General features: G+C 39.6%; 1 protein-coding gene across 2 annotated transcripts in view; it reads right to left on the bottom strand.

Annotated features, from left to right (window-relative positions):
* Positions 1 to 328: 328 nt before the first annotated feature.
* The window catches only part of gria1a (glutamate receptor, ionotropic, AMPA 1a), a 59,099-nt gene continuing 40,311 nt past the window's right edge, over positions 329 to 19,116 (bottom strand). Inside the window, exons 10-14 of one of the 2 annotated variants that reach the window (XM_039813654.1) lie at positions 18,324 to 18,522; positions 17,617 to 17,864; positions 13,890 to 14,004; positions 7,777 to 7,911; positions 329 to 4,289 (exon numbers count right to left, since the gene is read on the bottom strand). In XM_039813654.1, coding sequence (XP_039669588.1) covers positions 4,122 to 4,289; positions 7,777 to 7,911; positions 13,890 to 14,004; positions 17,617 to 17,864; positions 18,324 to 18,522 — 865 coding nt within the window. In that variant the 3' untranslated portion in view covers positions 329 to 4,121. Of the gene's footprint in view, positions 4,290 to 7,776; positions 7,912 to 12,948; positions 13,064 to 13,889; positions 14,005 to 17,616; positions 17,865 to 18,323; positions 18,523 to 19,116 lie in introns of both variants that reach the window. The other variant, XM_039813653.1, reaches the window with a different exon arrangement.

The following is a 19,116-nucleotide window of genomic DNA, read 5'->3' as shown; positions in this document are numbered from 1 at the left end:
ACTGCTTTTATATATGCAAATGGTGTATACATACTGGTGCAAAGCAAATTACTTTGCTCCTCAATTAAATGTTGTCTGTTCTCCCTAATCTGTATGACCCCGATGAGGACCATTAAGTCGACACAAGTTGGTTCTTTTTAATTGTCTTGCAGCTCATGTAACAGCTTGCAGCTTGTTCACGCAAGACACAGATTGTTTTTTGGATCACTGCACTCCTCTCTGACTCAGGCAGCGCTTTCTTCTTTGCTTCTAATATCTAAAGTCATATCCCTTTCGCCCGCGGCATGGAGTAAGATATATCTCAAGGAAATAAAACGGAACAACTATACATAGTTTATTCCTTTATTCAGTTACAAAAGCATGATGACTTCCATCCAGGACACTTTGGTTAGAAAAAAAGGTTTATTTCTCAAAAGTCTGATTCCTAATAGTTGTATTCTTTTTTTTTTTTTAACCTGCGAACCCATTTATTGACCATCGTTTTTATTTTAAAACTCAGTAACACCCTTGTTCTCGTTTGGAAAAACAACAATAATGATGTTTCTGGTGAACAAACTCTGGTGATCAGATTCCAGTAGTAAAATACTGTAAAAAAGGAAAAAGACAAAGAAATATTCAAATGGTGTTCAATTTCAAGCACTTAAAAAACACCAACAGGAATTCCTTTTTGAAATTGTAACAACATAAAATGAAATCAACTCAAAACTGGCTTCAAACAACATTAGCATCTACAGATTATTCAACATCAGTGTGTGTGTGTGTGTGTGTGTGTGTGCATGTGTTTTATTTTTTATACTCTTCAAAGTGTATAACACTTTCCCAGCACCCCATATCTTCTTTATAATACAAACATTGAGTGTCTTTTTAGATATTTTTTTTATTTTTCTACAAATCTGTTATGACATATAAAACATCTCTCTGAAGGTAAAGCCTCCACTGAAGAGTGCTGTGCCATGTTCTAATTAATACAACAACAGCAAAAGAAGACGCATAAATGAGAGAAGAAAGGAAAAGTACTCACGCGGTAGGTAACTAATTCAGGTACACTGAGGCATGTTTGGGAGGAGAACAAACATTTTCACTGGGGGACGAGAAAAGCCTTTTATATACATAATAGGTGGAGATATGTATGATTTCAGTAAACTCAGACTGCCCATTTTGCTTGTAGGGATAGAGAGAAGCCATACATAAGATTTTTTAAAGCAGGAACTCAGACGAGAAGAAAAATAATACACGACCAGCTGTGGAAGCAGGGGATGGGTGCTGCCTTTGTACAGGCGCTCGGTGTCTGCTGTGAACCCAGAGGTGTCCTAGAGTGGGCCGGACAAGATCTAAAGCTGACCTCTGGCATCCTGCAGACGTTAAAATCCCAATTCAAGCAACAACCTTCCAATTAACCTTCAAGTAAAATCACACCTTTGGACACAGTCAGACTAATGACCATGTATGATGATGACGATGTTCAGTGCATTTCAGGACTTATGTTGTGATACATTTTTTGCAATTATGTTATTTTCCCCTCATCCTGCTTCATTTGCTAATGATTTCCTATATTCTACATTATTTCTGACCATCCAGGTACTGGAAATGGTTGTATTCTGCAGTGGTGGAGAGAGGGAAAGTTAAAAGTAAGAGGAGAAGATGCTTGTCTTTGACACAGCCTGTGGCTGTGATGCATTGTAAAAAAACGGGAGTGGTTTCTTTCCTGCTTTGACAGTTTTCAACTGTAAGACTGCTGAGTTTAAAGGATAAGGCTGGTGACATTTCCCATTAAAAAACAACAATGAATTGATCTTACAAAACAAGTATTGCCTGTCAAAGCCTGATATACTGTAACATAATCCTTTGCTATTATTAATTATTAAAATGTATCAATGAGCCACAGTGCTGCACTGGCTCACATTTACCTTCATTACCTCATGGGCACTGTAGTTTATTTGGAGTAAATCCCACACTGTCGGGCTGCTATATAAAGTCACTAGCGCACAAAATGAGTATTAATCCGCTGCTGAAAATAGTCTCCAACAAATGCACAATTTATCCTGTTTGAGTAACATTTGCTAAAAACTACAGTGTCTTGTATAATAAATAATTTAAATAATTTTAAAATGAAACAATATATTAATGAGCTGTTTTGAATAAGTACGTCTTCTGTAGGAATCAAGGGGCTTAGGCTGAGTGTCACCAACAGGGTATTAAATCCCCTCAACACATTACATATATATAGTCTAAGTTTATGTCCAGAAAATGTGTTCAGTGTTTTTAACTATGAGTTTAAAAGCTAATCAGATTAATTAAGACTGCACGTTTAATCAAATGTGATGCACAGTGGCCTACAATATCGGCAAACCACCCCACAACTGTCATCACATTTTCTGTCAAATATTGTTAAATCCTCAATGCAACCAACACAATGCTGTCATGTTTTTTCATGGAATTTGTTGACAACAGAAACATTTATATATAATCACGCCAGCTTTATTTTTTTTCTGTCCTTTCATTGTAAATCACAGCATGATCCGTATTTGTTTCCTGTTGTTGTCAACATTGGTCAGTCACTCATGGGGATATTAAATACACCCCAAACCGATAAAATGGGCCAAGAAATGCACAGCACATCACCAAATAGCCATGTTTTGTTACGAGTATTGAAATGTTTTCTGGTGGAATTTTCTTTTAAGGCCTACACGCCAAAAACACAGGCAGTCTGCTGCTCAGGGCCCGCCACTCTGTTTCCTTGATGATCTAAAAGGGAGAACTCTCCAGCCGAGCTGTGCGGTGACCACCGTAACCTTGACTGTGAATCTGTCACTCACACCAAGCGTTTCCATCCCGCCTCTTTCCTGAGCCAGCTAGCAACAGCGAGAGGAGGCTTTCCTTTTATAGGCCATGAACGATCTGCAGGGGATTTCAATAAATTAAGAGTGCTGCCCATTTCATTAAAACTGAATACAGCTGAAAGTACATGAGTGAAGCATGCAGCAACAGCTTCGACAATAGTTTGAGGAATATTTTCTCCAGATTATATCTGAATTTGTCAATATTTGTCCTTCAATGTGTGCTGCAAATAGTCTCACTAGTAAAACAATGGATATGCTATGAATGTCACAACAGTAGAATACAGTGTAAGGTCACTCAGTACTGTACATAGCCACAGGAGTAATACGTCAGTGTGTCAGTGTATTCTATAACCTTTTTTCAGGTCAAAGTGAGCGTTTCTAAATCTGCCCTCTGTTTTTGTTATCACTCAATAGTAAAACTATCTGTCGGTCAAACAAATTACCCAGTAGCATCAAGTGTATGTGTGCATTTGTGAGAATTATGGTATGGCATATGTAATTATGGCACAAAGACAAGGCATGATGTGTTAAATGAGGTGTAGCAGCAACACGTTTGTTGTAGCCTGGTCAACTGCTAATTTAAACAGTGTTTACTTTCATAACTACATTTGACAAAGCTCTTTGCGCTATTACAACAGTGTAAACCATATACTATTTCATAAAAAGTGGCTATGCTACACACAGCACTTTGTCCTTCAAAAATGGTGTGTAAATGTGAGCATGAAAGAGAGCGGGAATGTCCCAAAACAATATCAAATCATTGTAGCAGTCACAAGTGTTTGTTCTCCTCTGCCTCGTCTGTGCAAAGACATGTTCCATCAGCCATCAGAAAGCATCTAGGTAGTACACGGTCAGCAGTGGAGGTGAAGATATTGCACACGCAGACTAACGTCAACAGCTCCATCGAAATGGCACAGCGCAGGCGTCACACTGAAGAATAAAGTTATTTTTTTCCCCACACAAATGAACACCGTAAAAAATTCAAAAACACGCCTGTTGACGGCTTCTTTATTGCAGCACATTTCCCTTCTTTTTTTCCATATCTCTTTTTCAAACATCCACTTATTTAAAAAAACAAATTGTGAGTCTCTGTTTGTAGTTTGCAAGGAGTGGTTCGAGAGTGCATTTTGGCAGTAGGTTAAGTCTTGTTTAAGTTGGGCGTGTTGACAGCCAGTAGGACAGATGGGCCAAACCAGACAGCCATGCTTATTGAGGCCATTAGAGTCTTGTACTCTTCTTCTGCCCCACCCTGCCTATTCCTCTCCGCCAGTCACGTGATGATCACATGCCGGAGGCACCTAGTCCCATGCTGGCGGTGTGGCTCATACAGGGCAGCGTCTGAACGGTCTTGGGGAAGTCGTGGGCGAGGATTCGTCCGTTCTCTCCGCCGCTCCCGTTGCCACTCATCCTGGTCAGGGTGGAGCAGCGCATGGCGTCGTTGATGGATTGCTGTCCGAAACAAAGGGATTGCAGTTAGTCTACACGCCAGATTTGAGTCTAACACGCATGAATGCATTATACCCTAATCAGAACAGAGAAAGCTTATGCAACAGTTAGAGCTATCAGCACACTGAATTATAGACTTTAAAAGGTATTTCAGCTATAGAAGAATCAAGATAAGTTATGCAATTTATCTATCTTTATCACATGAATATATGTGCACAAGCAGCTGTTTATATCACTTTTTGAATTTGGTGCTGGCACGCCATGAAATTTAGGAGCAGAATGAGCTGTTAGGAGTCAGTGCTAGTTTTTACCCTCTTTATCTGGGCCTGAGTGATATCAGCGGGTGGTAAACCGTGGTGCTGGCCAATGTGCATCAATATCCTAATTTGTAACAGGAGGAGCAGAGCAAAGTGGGGGTGGTAAGAAGGGAGCCGAGGCTTCACTTATTGGTTTATTAGCTCTATTCTCCAGTCTAGCGTAATACAAGCCACTGGGTTTGAAAGCCCACCTAATGATATGTGATATGTGTGTTTGTGTGTGTGTGCCTCTTTTGTCTGCCTGCATCCCCAATTCTATAGCTGATTAAATTGGGCAAAGCGAGTGAGATCTGGAGCAACCGGTGAGTGCTGTGTGGGGATTGGAGAATTACAACAGCCTCTAATTGGAACGGGTTGTAGTTTCTGTCGAGCCAAACAGCAGAAAGACACTGCTGCACGAAATAGGCTGCTCGCCAATCTCATCAGCATACTGATCAGGTGTGTCTTGGTGGGCTGATTAAAACATAAGAGATTCATGTAGAAGATAACTCCTTGTCTTGGCCCTGCCTTGATTTTTGTTGTTGTTGCTGTTTACATAAAGAGTAAATCAGCGAGGGCCTTTGATGTTGGAAAAAAGAATCAAAGGTCCACAAAGCAGACGACTAGCAGCTACAATCGCTGCTGTCGGATAAGAAACCTCACATCTCCCAATGAAGTATTAGTAGCAACAAGTCCTTACTTTCAGATTTCTGAGCATACAGCAGTTTGGGTTAGAGTGTTCTAGGTTAAAGCAGTGATGGAACACATGTACCAGGCCTGCCTTATGGTATACATATAAAGGATGTTCACCACAATGGGCCCTGCGTTTGCGACACAGTCAGCGAAAAGAGAAGAAGGAGCAGGGAAGAGGTTTGCTCAGAGCGACAGAGGTAGATAGATGTACCACTGTGATTCAAATTGCCTTTATACCTGTGCTGCAAAGTGATTTGTTTTTCATTTGTGAATGTTTGCTACGAGATTATTGTAATGAGTGTAGTAAGGAACATTTTTGTAAGCTGAAATAAAAACGTGTAATGTGTATTCAACTACAGAGTTTAGATTGTATGTTATACACCATTAAAAGTAACTGATATAAATGCAGAGATGGCAAAAGTACTCACTTCCCGTACTTAAGTAGAAGTACAGATACTTGTGTTAAAAAATACTCTGGTAAAAGTAGAAGTACTGATTTAACTTCTTTACTTAAGTAAAAGTAACAAAGTACAGGCTTTGAAATGTACTTAAAGTATAAAAGTAAAAGTAGCCTTGCGAATGACAACCACTTTTTATGCAAAGCTACCTGGACCACACACGTTACTAGAGTGCAAGATGAGAAACTTCAGTGGACATAAAAACCAGGCTCTTTATATGCCATCGTCTACATTTTAAATGGATGTCTGCCAAACATCACATATATGATTATTGTGACAGAGACTGGGACTCAGCTTAATAAGATTCTGACTGAGTAGCAAGATATGAATTCAATTGTGATTCTGTGAGAATTCACAGATCCAGTTTCTCTTTTTTAATCGTCCCCTTAACATTTAAAGGAATCTACATGTATGTGTGTGTGCTCAAATATAGAAAGAAAATAAAGGATACAATATGAATTACTAAACATAGATTAATTAAGAAGTTCCCCATACTTTTAGAGTTACACAGCACATTGGCCAGGAGTCATACTTGATGCCTCCTAGCCTATCTCAAACATCTCTCTCAGATAAGGCCAGGGATGATTGGGAATGTCTTGCTGCTTGTCTGCCTAATCTCTGGGATCTCTGTTTTCTTCATTTTCAATCATGTCGCCGTCCATACTACTAGTGCTAACGTTACCACCATCATTCTGCAATTATTTGAATTGAATGCAGAATGCGGCCGAATCTGTCGAGTCGTTTTGTAGTGGTGCGTTACATGCAACGTAGCCTACAGTATATTCCCATCCAATTAGATTGAATTCGGTATTGATCACGTGAAAAATAATAACGGTAACTCCAGTGAAATTATTTGAAACTTGCTAGTGAGGACTAGATTAGGACCGTATTTAAAGCTGATGCTGGTTTCAAACTTCGCCCCCCCCCCCCAGGTGTGTCTGTAAAACACGGACAACTTCTCTCTTTTGATGCTTGGGAATGACGTTGCGTGTAGCAACGTGAAACCTAGCTAACAGGTGAAGAACACAAACAACTAAATCACTAGCTAACCTACTTTAACTGTGCAGGAACTATAGACCAATACAACAACAGGCTTACATGAACTGACAACATAAGTTATACTACTTACAGTTCTCAAGGACGCACACACACCATCTCAACTGATTATCCTCCGGACAGCAGTCTCTCTTTCTTTTTTCTCACTTTTTTCTGTGTGGCGCACGCGCCCGCTCGCGGTGTGAGGCGCGTGTCCGCGCTATTCTCCGACATTACGACCTCTTGTACAAAACTAAAGTAACGAGCCAATTTTTAAAATGTAAGGAGTAGAAAGTACCGATATTCGTGTTAAAATGTAAGGAGTAAAAGTAAAAAGTCGCCACAAAAAAAAATAGTAAAGTAAAGTAGAAATATCCGAAAAATCTACTTAAGTACAGTAACGAAGTATTTGTACTTCGTTACTTCCCATCTCTGTATAAATGGCAAATGTATATCAACATAGTCAATATAATACATTGTAAAGGGTCCAATTTAAAGATGCTACAATATATGCTTAAAATCCTGCAATACTAACACAGGAAACATGATGTTTGTTTTGTTACTGTTTTGCTACTGTGATTAAGATGTCAACTTTAGATCATGAGGAAACAGGCATAATGGCAATTTTTAAAATCAAGTGATTCAACAACACTGCAGGAGATCAGGGACGTGAAGACGGAGGTAGCGGCAGAGGGAGAGACAGGTACAGGACAGCGTTTGCACTGCGGTGGAAGCCGTGAGAGGCCCTACTGTGATCACGGTTAGATGGGCGGGAGGGTGAGGAGGCGGATGTCATCATCATCATCATCATCATTATCATCATCATCATGGTTTGAATCACAGCGTTTCCTACCCCGTGGCTGTGCTCTGCCCTTATATCTTAACAGTGTTGTTGGCGTACAGGCCGTAGCTCTGCAGCTCAGTGTAGGGGGCGCTAGCACCACTGTCTAAGGCTGAGCAGTGAAAGGCCTGAGCGGCTGAGGCGGCAGCGGCTCGCGCGGTGGACACCTTCATTCGCTGCGACTCGGTCCGGGACTTGTAGCAGAACTCCACCAGCGCCACCAGCATGGCCAGGCCTAGGCCGCCGATCAGGATGTAGAAGACCCCCGCCACATTGCTGAGGCTCAGAGCGCTCGTCTTGTCCTGGACAGAGGGAGGGAATTGGGGGGGCAGAGCCGAGTGGTGAGCAGCGATAGTGACAAAACAACAGACACTAAAGCTTTACACACAACATAGGACCAAACACTGAAGACAGACACACTGAGTATGTTTACATGCACACTGAAATTCTGCTATTATTCCAAATATGACAATATTCTCAATTTGATACATATCATGTAAACAGCATTCCGTTTGGGTATTCCAAATAAGGCCTTTTTCCGAATATAGCATTTTCCGATTAAGACATGTGGGATATGCCGGTATTATTTGGGTTTTAGAAGCATTTTTTAGACATGTATACAGCGCATTTGGAATATGCGTCTCAATCAGGGTTTTTACTGCAGTTTTTGACAGTTTACAGCCTCTTGCCTGTTTACGGCTTACAGTCAGCTCTGTGCGTTGCTATGGTTGCTGTAAACAAACCAACCAGCCAACAGTTTGCAAGGCTGCAGTAAAGATGCATGCCCAAAAGAAAAGCCTTTTTTAAAACATTATAAAAAACTTGGATGTCGACAGGCTTTTGAATATGCACAAACATCGCAACACCGATGTTTTCAAGAAGGTGGTTGAAAGAATGAAAGAGGTAGGCTGTGTTTGCAGGGTCGAACAAGTCCGCCACCGGTGGAAAACTTTGAAAATATCATATTTTGCCAGCTGCATGTAAACAGGAATATTAGTTGAATATTCATTTTCATTTGCCATGTAAACAGCTTAGTCATAACATTGTCTTTTTCGGCAAAAAACGGATTATAATGTGCACGTAAACTTAGTCACTGATTCACACACGTGGACAAACATTAGTTTCACAAACAAGAATCACAAGTACAAGGATAATGCATTACAGCAAAGTGACACATATACATATACACACTTAAACCCATACACTCTTAAGAGTACACACACACACACACACACACACACACACACACACACACACACACACACACACACACACACACACAGACAAAGTACAATCAATTAAAATAACATGTATAGTAAAAGACACACACATAACTCCACACAAAAACAAATTATTACCAAAAAAACACATTGTGGAGGCCTGTCTCACAAAGTTGGATTAAATATGTTAGCTGGATAACTTTAGATCCAACTCTGGCTTTTCAGTTTTACAAAATTAGCTAAAGCCGAAGCTATAACATCCCTACAGAATTCTATACAAACTGCTATAATGACTTTTATTGCTACTAAGACCATTTGTTATATCAGAAATATATTTAAGATGTATAGCCTATCTGGCTATAAAACAGGGATTCTAACAGAACAGTAAGTACAGTAGGTAGTTGAAAAAGCCATTGATGAAATTCTTTCAATGACTGGTTAAATGAAGACTCATGTTCCCTCACTGCAGGAACAGATAATATGAGCGACTTCGTGATGAAACTGTAATATAAATACTACTCTAAAAAGTATTCTGACTGCGTCCTCATAACAAGCAGCGATCAGCCTTTTTAATTTAAGAAAAGAAAATGTCTGCACGCTGAAAATTTGATTTATTCAAGCTACATTTCAGTCACAGACCTTTATCAAGTCTTTCTAAATTTATTAAATCACACTCCTGCAGTGCTCGTCTCCACATCGACATAAGCAACATTAATGAAACATTTTAATGTTCTGTTTTTTTTCTTATATTTATTCATCCTGTAATTTCTTTTTGTTATAAGAGAAAACGTCAAATCTATTTATTCCCCTGTTCCAGTCTACTTAGCATATAAAAATGCCAGCCATATTATTGAGACCTATTTAAAAGCCTGACTGTATTCTACTGGCTTTGTGAGACAGGCCCAAGATAATGAAAATAGATCTAGATTTTGTGTTACTTATTTATACCATTCTTAACATTTTAAATGATGCCTAATTAATTTAAAGTCAAAATATTCATACACATGACTGTTTTCTCAAAATGACATTTTGTAAGGGGAAAGGTACAGGTTAATTGCATAAACACCCAACAACACATGCATTTATGCAGCAACAGCACAAACAGTCTTTAGTTTGACATTGCTCCATATTATAGGTCATTATTCTCTATCACAGTGTCACCTACTTACATTTATGCCTATTTATAGTCCTTAATGAAATGAAACCATTAAGACTTAAATCAGTCAACCTAAATGGCTCTCACTGAACAATGGGGTCTAACGAGGATGATATTTCATGTAAATCTGTTTGGGGAATACCTTTGTGTCACATGAGGAGATTAATGCCACCTGGAAAACTATAGTTCTGTTAGGATGGTTTCCACTTTATTATGTTTCCACTTTAGCTCTGCATTTAGGCTTTTATTTAGTCTATTCACTTAAATACAGTTTTAGTAAATTTTTAAATCCAAGGGCAAATTTGCATTTGAATACAATTAGTCTATAATTAACTATGGCAAACCAACCATTATCTTCATACACCCTGTCATTTAGTAGCATTATGTAGCCTAATGTAAATATGTTTTTCATACCAGGTCATGTGTGTCAAACCATGTGCTATGGAGGAAAGAGTGTTTTTTTCCCTTCACACCGCTAATCACGGTTTAAAAGTAGTGAGTTGGAGTTGTTTTTGAAAGCTTGGGTGTTTTTCAAGCAGATGAGAAAATGGCTGCAAATAAAAAAAGCATCATATATTCAGGTTGTGAGTCCCACTCAAATATTTAAAGAATATCATATTCGCTTCTTGCGGAGAGCTAAATGAGAAGAGTGACAGCACCCTGTCATCCCTGTGCATTAAATATGAAGCTAAAGCCAGCAGCCAGTTAGCCTAGGCTAGCATAGAGATGGGAAACAGATAAACAGCTAACAGTTAGTTTACACTTTGTTTTTTTAATGAATAAATGAGGTATAACATGTTAATTAGTGAGCTTTAGAGGTGCTGTAAGCAGAATGTGTTACCTTGGGAAAGAGCCATGCCAGCAGTTTTCCCATTTAAAGTCTTTATGCTAAGCTAAGCTAACTGTAGCTGCGGGCACTTAAGATATGGGAGTGGTGTCAATCTTCTTAACTAACTTTCTGCAAGAAAGCAAATAAGCACATTTCCCAAACTTTCAAATTATTTATTAATTTGAAGTGAAGTTATGTTCCCAAACACATACATATTTACTATGGAGGGATTTAAAACTTCACAGTGAACCACATTTAAATATAGACTTATGTGACTGTACTGTAAAGATCTTCCTGACCAATGGCAATGTATTACTATATCTCTATTTAAATGGAACTCCTTGCTAAGACTCTTTCAGTTAAGATATTACAGTATGTACGTACATAATATATATAAGTTAAAATATTCCCAGTTTCTTTCTAATGTGTTCCCCTGGCACATGGTTTGACACTCCTGTACTAAAGGTTTAAAATATAAGCAAGGGAAAGGAAGAAGACAATTCGTGGCACTTGTACTGTAGTGACAGGATCAGAAGGCCAGCTGACAAACACATTCAGGTACCTGCGCTAAAGAGCAAAAGTTTTTCTGTCAGGGGGAAATAACATGAACTGCGAATGCAAGCACGGTGGCAGACTTTTGGTGTGGGTCGATCTAGCAGATTGACAGGGTTTGCATCCGTACAATGCACTCTCTACAGTGAGAGTTGGGGACAGGATTATTATAAGGGCCAGGATGCAATGGTTACGGCTTAACATGTTTGAAGGGTTCAATGAAGTCCAATGGCCAAATGTCATCATCTGTCTCCCTCACATCCTTCTGTCTTTCCTTTTTCTTATTATTTCTCCTCGGGAAGGAGTTGCAAATTGCTTTTGGAGTGATTCATATTCAATCTACAGTACAATCTCAAGGTTATCATCAAACTCAATCTGTGTGTGTGTGTGTTTGGGGTTTGAAAATCTATTTTAAGAGGATTTATTCCACTAAGATGGTAACTGTAGTCACTATATATATATATGTATATAACAAACCACTGTAACAAATCCTAACTAAGTGACTCAGTGACTGCTGTTCAGCAAAATCCTACGTTTTCTGCTGTCACATGTTAATGTTACAGCAGGAATTGATCATGGCTAGCCTAGAAAGACAGTAACCACACACTATATATCTACAAACTGGTAATGAACATTAAATATCTGACAACACAAACTCAGAGGAAACAAAATAGACACAAGAGTACCACCAGAGTACTGGCCCAAATATAAGACAATTTTTTTAGCTTTCAATGGCTAATGTTAGCTAATCCCAGATAGATATTGCTGTGTAACTGATATTACTGAGTCACTTTTGCTTTTTGATTTCTACTACTTTGACACTATGTTCTTTTATTTAAAAAGGTATTTGAATTGGCACTGGCCACAGTGACTGCTGTTGAGCAAAATCCTACGTTTTCTGCTGTCACATGTTAATGTTACAGCAGGAATTGATCATGGCTAGCCTAGAAAGACAGTAAACATTTAAAACATAATTTAACAATTTCCTTCACAGAAGAAATGTGCTTACTGATGGGGGCATTAAACATGCTCACCATTCATTCTCAGCAGTAGGAGTTGCTGAGCAGCAGCAGTAGAAATTGTAGTAATGATAGTAGCAGTTGTTTTGATTCAATTTGACAACTGTAATTAAAAAAAAATAATAATCGTATTGATTAAAGCTGAAGCCAAGTGATTTAATAAAAGTATTTGTTTTTGTAGATTGATGCTTTAATTCTCCATTATTTTCAATTAATTAATCAATTCAGTCCACACTGTATTTCACTGTATTTTTCATATATAAGTTAGGTAAAGAAAAAAAAAGTCTTACATTTATATTAAAATTAATATTTAACACAATGTATTGCCTACATTGTTACATTCAGTGTTTCTCATCATTAAAAAAGTCTTCTATCCTAAAACATGTTGCAAAATGGGAGGTTGTCTTATTTTCGGGCCATTACAGTAGCACTTCTAGAACCACATAGGGAGTATTGCGCAGTGTAATAGAGGCTGAGGGCTGTACTTAGGAGCTGGTCTAGGATCAGGGCAGGATTGTGCTGGGAGGTGCTGTGAGGTGACAGGTTTTGGGTTGGAGACTAACCTTTCTTCCGGAGTCCTTGCTGCCACACTCCCCTTTATCGTACCACCATTTGTTTTTCAGTTTGTCTAAGATGGCTTGCTCATTGAGTTTCAACACCGCTAGGTTTACTGGGATTCTTCCAACCATAAGGAAATAACATAAATAACATATTATACCATGCTATTTTATGTTATTAATTCAAAGACACAGAGCAGCAAATACATACACACGTTAATGCTTGAACTTGCTTGTTCACACACACACACACACACACACAAACACACACACACACACACACAACACACATACACACACACACACACACACACCACACACCACATACCACACACACATACACACACACACATATATATATATATATATATACAGCATAAACATCATTAGAAACATGAGTCAAAGTGATATGCATTAATACTCCATCTAGCTTGGTTGGCTTGCTCCCTAAGACAGTAGATGTGTATTACTATATCACTTTGGGTAACCGGCACACTGCTTACCCTCACTTATGCAACACGGATGTCTCAATTGTATTTGTTAAAAGTAAAGGTGTAATTGGCCAAAGTTAACTAACACTGAACAAATCCCAAAGCCTAACAAAATGAAATGCATGGGCTCTTAAAACATAATTGAGCACCAGGGATGCAGCTGGTTTCAATTTATTTAATTACTACACTGATCAATTTTAAATCATTGATGTTCCTTTTGTTTAAGCAGGGGAGATGGTACAAAATTCCCCCCTCTGTGGTTCTCCAATTCAGCCACCGCAGGCCAAATAATCACCCCCCCCTTGGCATTTTTCCTTTGCCCTTCGCTACACCACAGAGAGATTAAGTGTTGCTAGAGTGGCAGTGCAGCGTGGGCCTGCCGGTTACCCCCTCCCCACAACCCCCCACTCCCAGTGGTGGTTGGTTACCCGCAGGGTTTATCAAACTGGCTCTGACCTTGGAGTCCCCGCCCCCGCTGCCGCACTCTCCCTTGTCGTACCACCACTTGTTTTTCAATTTGTCCAAGAGGCCCTGCTCGTTCAGTTTTAACACTGCCAGGTTTACTGGGTTTCTTGAAAATAATATAAAATGATAGCCATTAGGAGAGATTCAATGGGACAGATATAAAAAGATTGGTCGCATGGTGGTGGTGATTATGACAACATTGACTTATATTAGAAACTCCTGCATATAACTACTGATATGAAGCAGGAGTGCTGGCTTTAGATGCACATGTTAGTTGTGTATCTGCAATGGGCTGAAATGCTGAGCGCCCATACAGTAGTAGAGTCAGGTTTTACCAAGCAGGGGCCTCAGAAAGAGGCAGAGCAAACCTATAAATGGAGATGCCTTGGATGCAGAAGTCTGTCTACAGATGGTAATTTCCTTTCAGTCAGCATACAGATTGCTATGGTAACTAACCTATCAATATTCAACCAATAACAGCATCGTAGTGAATGGCAGCCTGTTGTTGATTAACTGAGAACTATCAGCAAAGACAAATGCAGACAGAGGCTTTCAATGTTTTAACTGTCATGTTCAGTTCCACAACAAGTCTATTTGTTAAACAGGCTGAAAGGAAACTGTGTGACCAACTATAGACGGAGTCCTGACCATGAATCTGTATGAACCAGGTCATCTAAAGCATCTCCCCCAGACTTGCTCTCTCTCTCTGGTGACTGTGTGTAGTTCCTATAGCTGACTGGCCACGGACAAAGACTCTCTACATCCATAAATCACAGAAAGGCACAATCTGCAATCAGAATTTGCATAGTGAAGATTACAGCTTTTGTTTGCCAGATTGTCTTTTCCCACAAATCAGTGTCAGCTACAACTTATTTTGGTGATATTCCTCCTTTCTCACTACCAGATGCATAAGAGTCTTTATTCACAACCCTGAGTGCACAACATAGCTGTAGTGAACACAGGTATCCTCAGAGCTGGTAAAACCTCTGAATTCTTTTTCAGCCCAGTAGGCGCAGAAAGAAAGAAGTCAAAAGTGTATGGACATGGAGACCTGCAGGTCATTGGTTAGTTTTGGTCAGCTGGTTCAAGGCGAGCAGATGTCAGGGAGGCTACTGTACTGTATGTTAGGTGGGATGGGGTAAACAGTCAGGCATGCATGGGGGTGGCTGGATATCATACATGTAAGAAATTAAGCAGGGAGAATAACATTTCATAGCGTATAGTTTGAAGACAGGCCGTCAGTATATCCTGTAAAATGAAGAGTTATGTCATTTTAGTATCTTGATTTTCAAAGTGCTACTTTCAATTAGGCCTGCAGTGCAATATGTGTATTAGAATGTATTTATATTTTCATATAGATCCAGTAGGGATACTCAGATCTGTCAGATTGGTATCAGCCCTGATACTGACCTTCATAAGCAGATCAGATCACAGAAGTATCAAGTATTAAATACATTTTGTTGTGTCAAGGTGCAACATATTCTCATGAACGGGTTCATATGATATCGTACGAAAACTTATGCAATTTTTATGATATCCTACAAAATTACAGCAAGCGCCGACCAGTCACATCACAGTTAAGTTTAGTGGTCTTTACAGTTAAATTTAGCTGAGAAAAAGTTACTGTGAGCTGGCTACAGAGCACTGTTTTATGAAAGCCTGATTTTATGACACACACATCCTCCCTACTATGCACTTCATGTGTTTATACATCAGCAGTCATTGTGCTGCATATACAAATAATATATGCCATATAATGTATACAATACATCCAAATTCCAGTGCATTACTTTTCGTGGCTATACGTACAAACGGTTCATGAGAACAGCCTGTGAGGTGCTGCTGTTTCTCTCCACTTGTATAGCACAATAAATGCATTTGAATGTGCTTTTACTGTGTTGACAGTGTAATTCCAGTTAGCTATTGTAACCAAAAAATGAACGTGATATGGTTTTCTTAAAGAACATTTTCTGCGCTTTTTGGTGTTTTAACAGAGTAACATTTGTGTCGTTTGTAAGGGGTTTATCTGTACACATCAAAGTAATCTTATAGTAAGACCTGGGCATGTTACATGTATTAGAAAAGATTAACTCAATGGCGTGTTTGTCCTCAGTTAAGAATATGGTAATATCTGTACTTGGTATCAGCCGATAACCCTGAGTTTAGGAATAAAAAGTCAAAAATAATTCGAGTCAGTGAATCCCTAATATTCAGTACTCTGTGCAAATGTATATATTAACAATGCATTGCAGGTACGATTGAAACCAACTCTTTGAATTCAGTGGACATTGACTGATGTCTGATCCCAGGTGAGCAGCACAAATATTTTTCTTCATTTTCTACTTCAACCATGAACATATTTGAGTTATTCTAAATGTCCTTTCTTTAATACAACACTTCCAGTCATGAAAGTTTGTTATTTGTTGATGAAACTCAGTATCAGACATCTGTGAATGGCCAGAGAGTAAAAAAGGCATAACACAAAGAGAGAGGGAGAGAGAGATAATGGGGCCATCCTCAGCAGTTCAACAATGCATCCCATTGCTAAATTGTAGGTTTGGACCAATCTGAATATATTACTTGGGAGCAGATTACTTTGCCAGTTGTCTTGTCACTGATACAGCACTTACTTGCTGTATAAAATGTAATTTGTAAGACATTTAAATAGAGCCTCTGAGTAAGACATAGGCAACATTTCTAGTCAGAGTGTCTTGACCTTTGGCTATCAACCAAGGTGGAACCCCGAATGAATCCTCAGTGAGTTTGAATGACATTTCCCCATATGGCTCCTTTCATTAAAATAAATGAGACCTATTAGAGATAGATCAAAAGCTTCAGATGCCACCAGCTCCTGTACTCTCTCTCTCTGTATTTGCAAGAAATATTGAATGGGAAGTTGGTTAGGGGTGTTAATGTAATATGAAAAGACAGCTGCTGCTCTTGGACATCGATGGCAGAAAACTACTTTCGGTATGAATTATCTTTCATTACATTAATTATCACATTGACTGTGGCAAATATAAATTCAACTGACTTCACATTCAAGATGTGAGCCTCGGCGTAAGTGGAAAAATAGCCATATGGGATGTGGTCCTTTAAGCTGTAATCCTGCTTTCAAGGGCCCTGCTGGTTTGTAAGAGGTGCATTTACATTTGGTATGAGTGTTTCTGTGTGTGTTTAAGGGGGGAGAGGAGGGGGACGCTTCAGTTTCAAAGCAGACATGAAACTATCCACCACAAATGCTCATGAAGAAGGTTTAGAATGTAATTAGAGGGCAGCAGGAAAACACATGTTGCTTAAAGAGGACGGTAAATCTCATAGTCCAAATTTACACTTCTGCTAGTGCTCACAAGTCAGCTGTGAATAGGCTAGCTGCACACATACATGTGCAGGAGCAAAAACAAGTGACTTCAGTGGTGATAATGGGCATGATGAAGTTGTAAATGTCTTTGTGTCAGTGTGCAAAAGAAGGAAAAAGTTCAATGAAGTTTAATGAAGTGTAAAATGAATGTCATGCCTTTTTTTCTCTATGTCTGGTTAATATGCATTCAAAGTAGAACAGAATACTAATACTGACATGTCGCGTTATGATAAAAAGATGCACAGATGAATGAGCTCGATGGACAAATCAACATGTGATAGATGACGCTCATGCACGAGCTCCAATAAAAGCATTCGGAGGCTTTTATCCAGCCACGCTGCAGTGCCAGGGGTTTACCTGAGAGCGGAGCCCTTGGGTGTGGCGATGCCATAACCTTTAGAGTCCAGGTTTCCTCCCACCTTCATAGTATCGCACGGTTTCCTCTGCTCTATGTACTCGTTCATTGTGGACTCCAACAGGTAGGCATACTTGCCCTTGGACTTCCTGACTCTCATTACGCCCTCGTCTGTGGTCTTGACAAACACGGACGGGTCGGCTGCCTTCATGTAGGACCACATCTTCTCAAACACGGCGATCTTTGACCTCTGACAGCCAGAATTGTTCACGAGAGGGATGGGAAGACAGAGAAAGAGAGAGCGTCAGCAAATACTTTATCATCTATCTTAATGCTGTGTTGCTGACATTCTCATGAAATTAATTTTTTTTTTTTATCAATGGCAATTTAATGTGTTTACATTTTGTAGTTAGTTAGTTCTGCCATTCCCACCCTGAATTTGGGAACAGGACATGTGGCATGTTCCAAATTCAGCATTTCGATCCCATCAGCCTCACTGTTTGCTGTTCACTCTCCTGTTCACCGTAGCAGAGCTGTATTGAGTTACTGATAATGCAAACCCAACATTTCCTTCTTCTGCTCCTTCAAAATAAAAGTATTCAACTGGCTGATCATCGGGGGGATTTTATTGTGAAGCATTTGCAGGAACTGCAATGTATTTGTCACAAAGGTTTCATCGATCAATCGTGCTTGAATTTTGGTTTCTCACCCTGAAGAATTCTTTGGTGGAGCCAGCATCCAGTGTTCCATAGGCGATCTCCGTCTGCTTGGCCAAATCCTCAGCACTCTCTATAGGTGACACCATCCTCTCCACTGTCAGGAAGGCAGCCAAGTTGGCAGTATAGGATGAGATGATGATGAGGGTGAAGAACCACCAGACACCTCCAACAATCCGGCCAGACAGAGAGCTAAAAACAGAAGGACAGGATCTTTGGTTGGTCATAGCTAGATATATAGAAGACAATCAAAAATGTATTCTATGCTCATGCAGCGACTTGTAAAATAAATAGCATCATTCTTTTCTGTTCCTGGCCAATTTTGCACGCAATCAAGATAAGCAATCTAAAAACCTTGCGATGTTCACACTACCCAAATGACCTACATTGCATCACACCCCCTCAGCACTCACACACTCTTCGTTCCACCAGGCTTTGAGAGCTTAGACCAATGTGCTAAGGAAAGATAACCAGTTCCACAAAGGCCCACTCAGCTTCCAACCCACCAAAATTAATCTCACTTTAAGAAAGTTGCCAATATGTTTCATGGAACCACACACATTAATTGTTGGGGATTAATAGGCCGAGGAGAACACTTAGCCACTGCTCTAATAGCACTTTGAAAAAACAAAACAAGAAAACAACTGGATGATTTGCAAAATCCCCTGAGTCAAATCCCTGCCTTTCCTCGCTCTCTCTATCTTCACCTCAGGAGAAGCCAGCCTGAACGGCAGAAATCATGTTGCGTTACATATCGGGTCCCCAACAAGTGCCGAGGCACAGAGC

Source organism: Perca fluviatilis, chromosome 10, assembly GCF_010015445.1.
Source record: "Perca fluviatilis chromosome 10, GENO_Pfluv_1.0, whole genome shotgun sequence".
In the NCBI taxonomy this organism is placed as follows: Eukaryota; Metazoa; Chordata; class Actinopteri; order Perciformes; family Percidae; genus Perca; species Perca fluviatilis.
The sequence above is the reverse complement of the archived record's forward strand: the minus strand, read 5'-3'. Positions and strand labels throughout refer to the sequence as shown.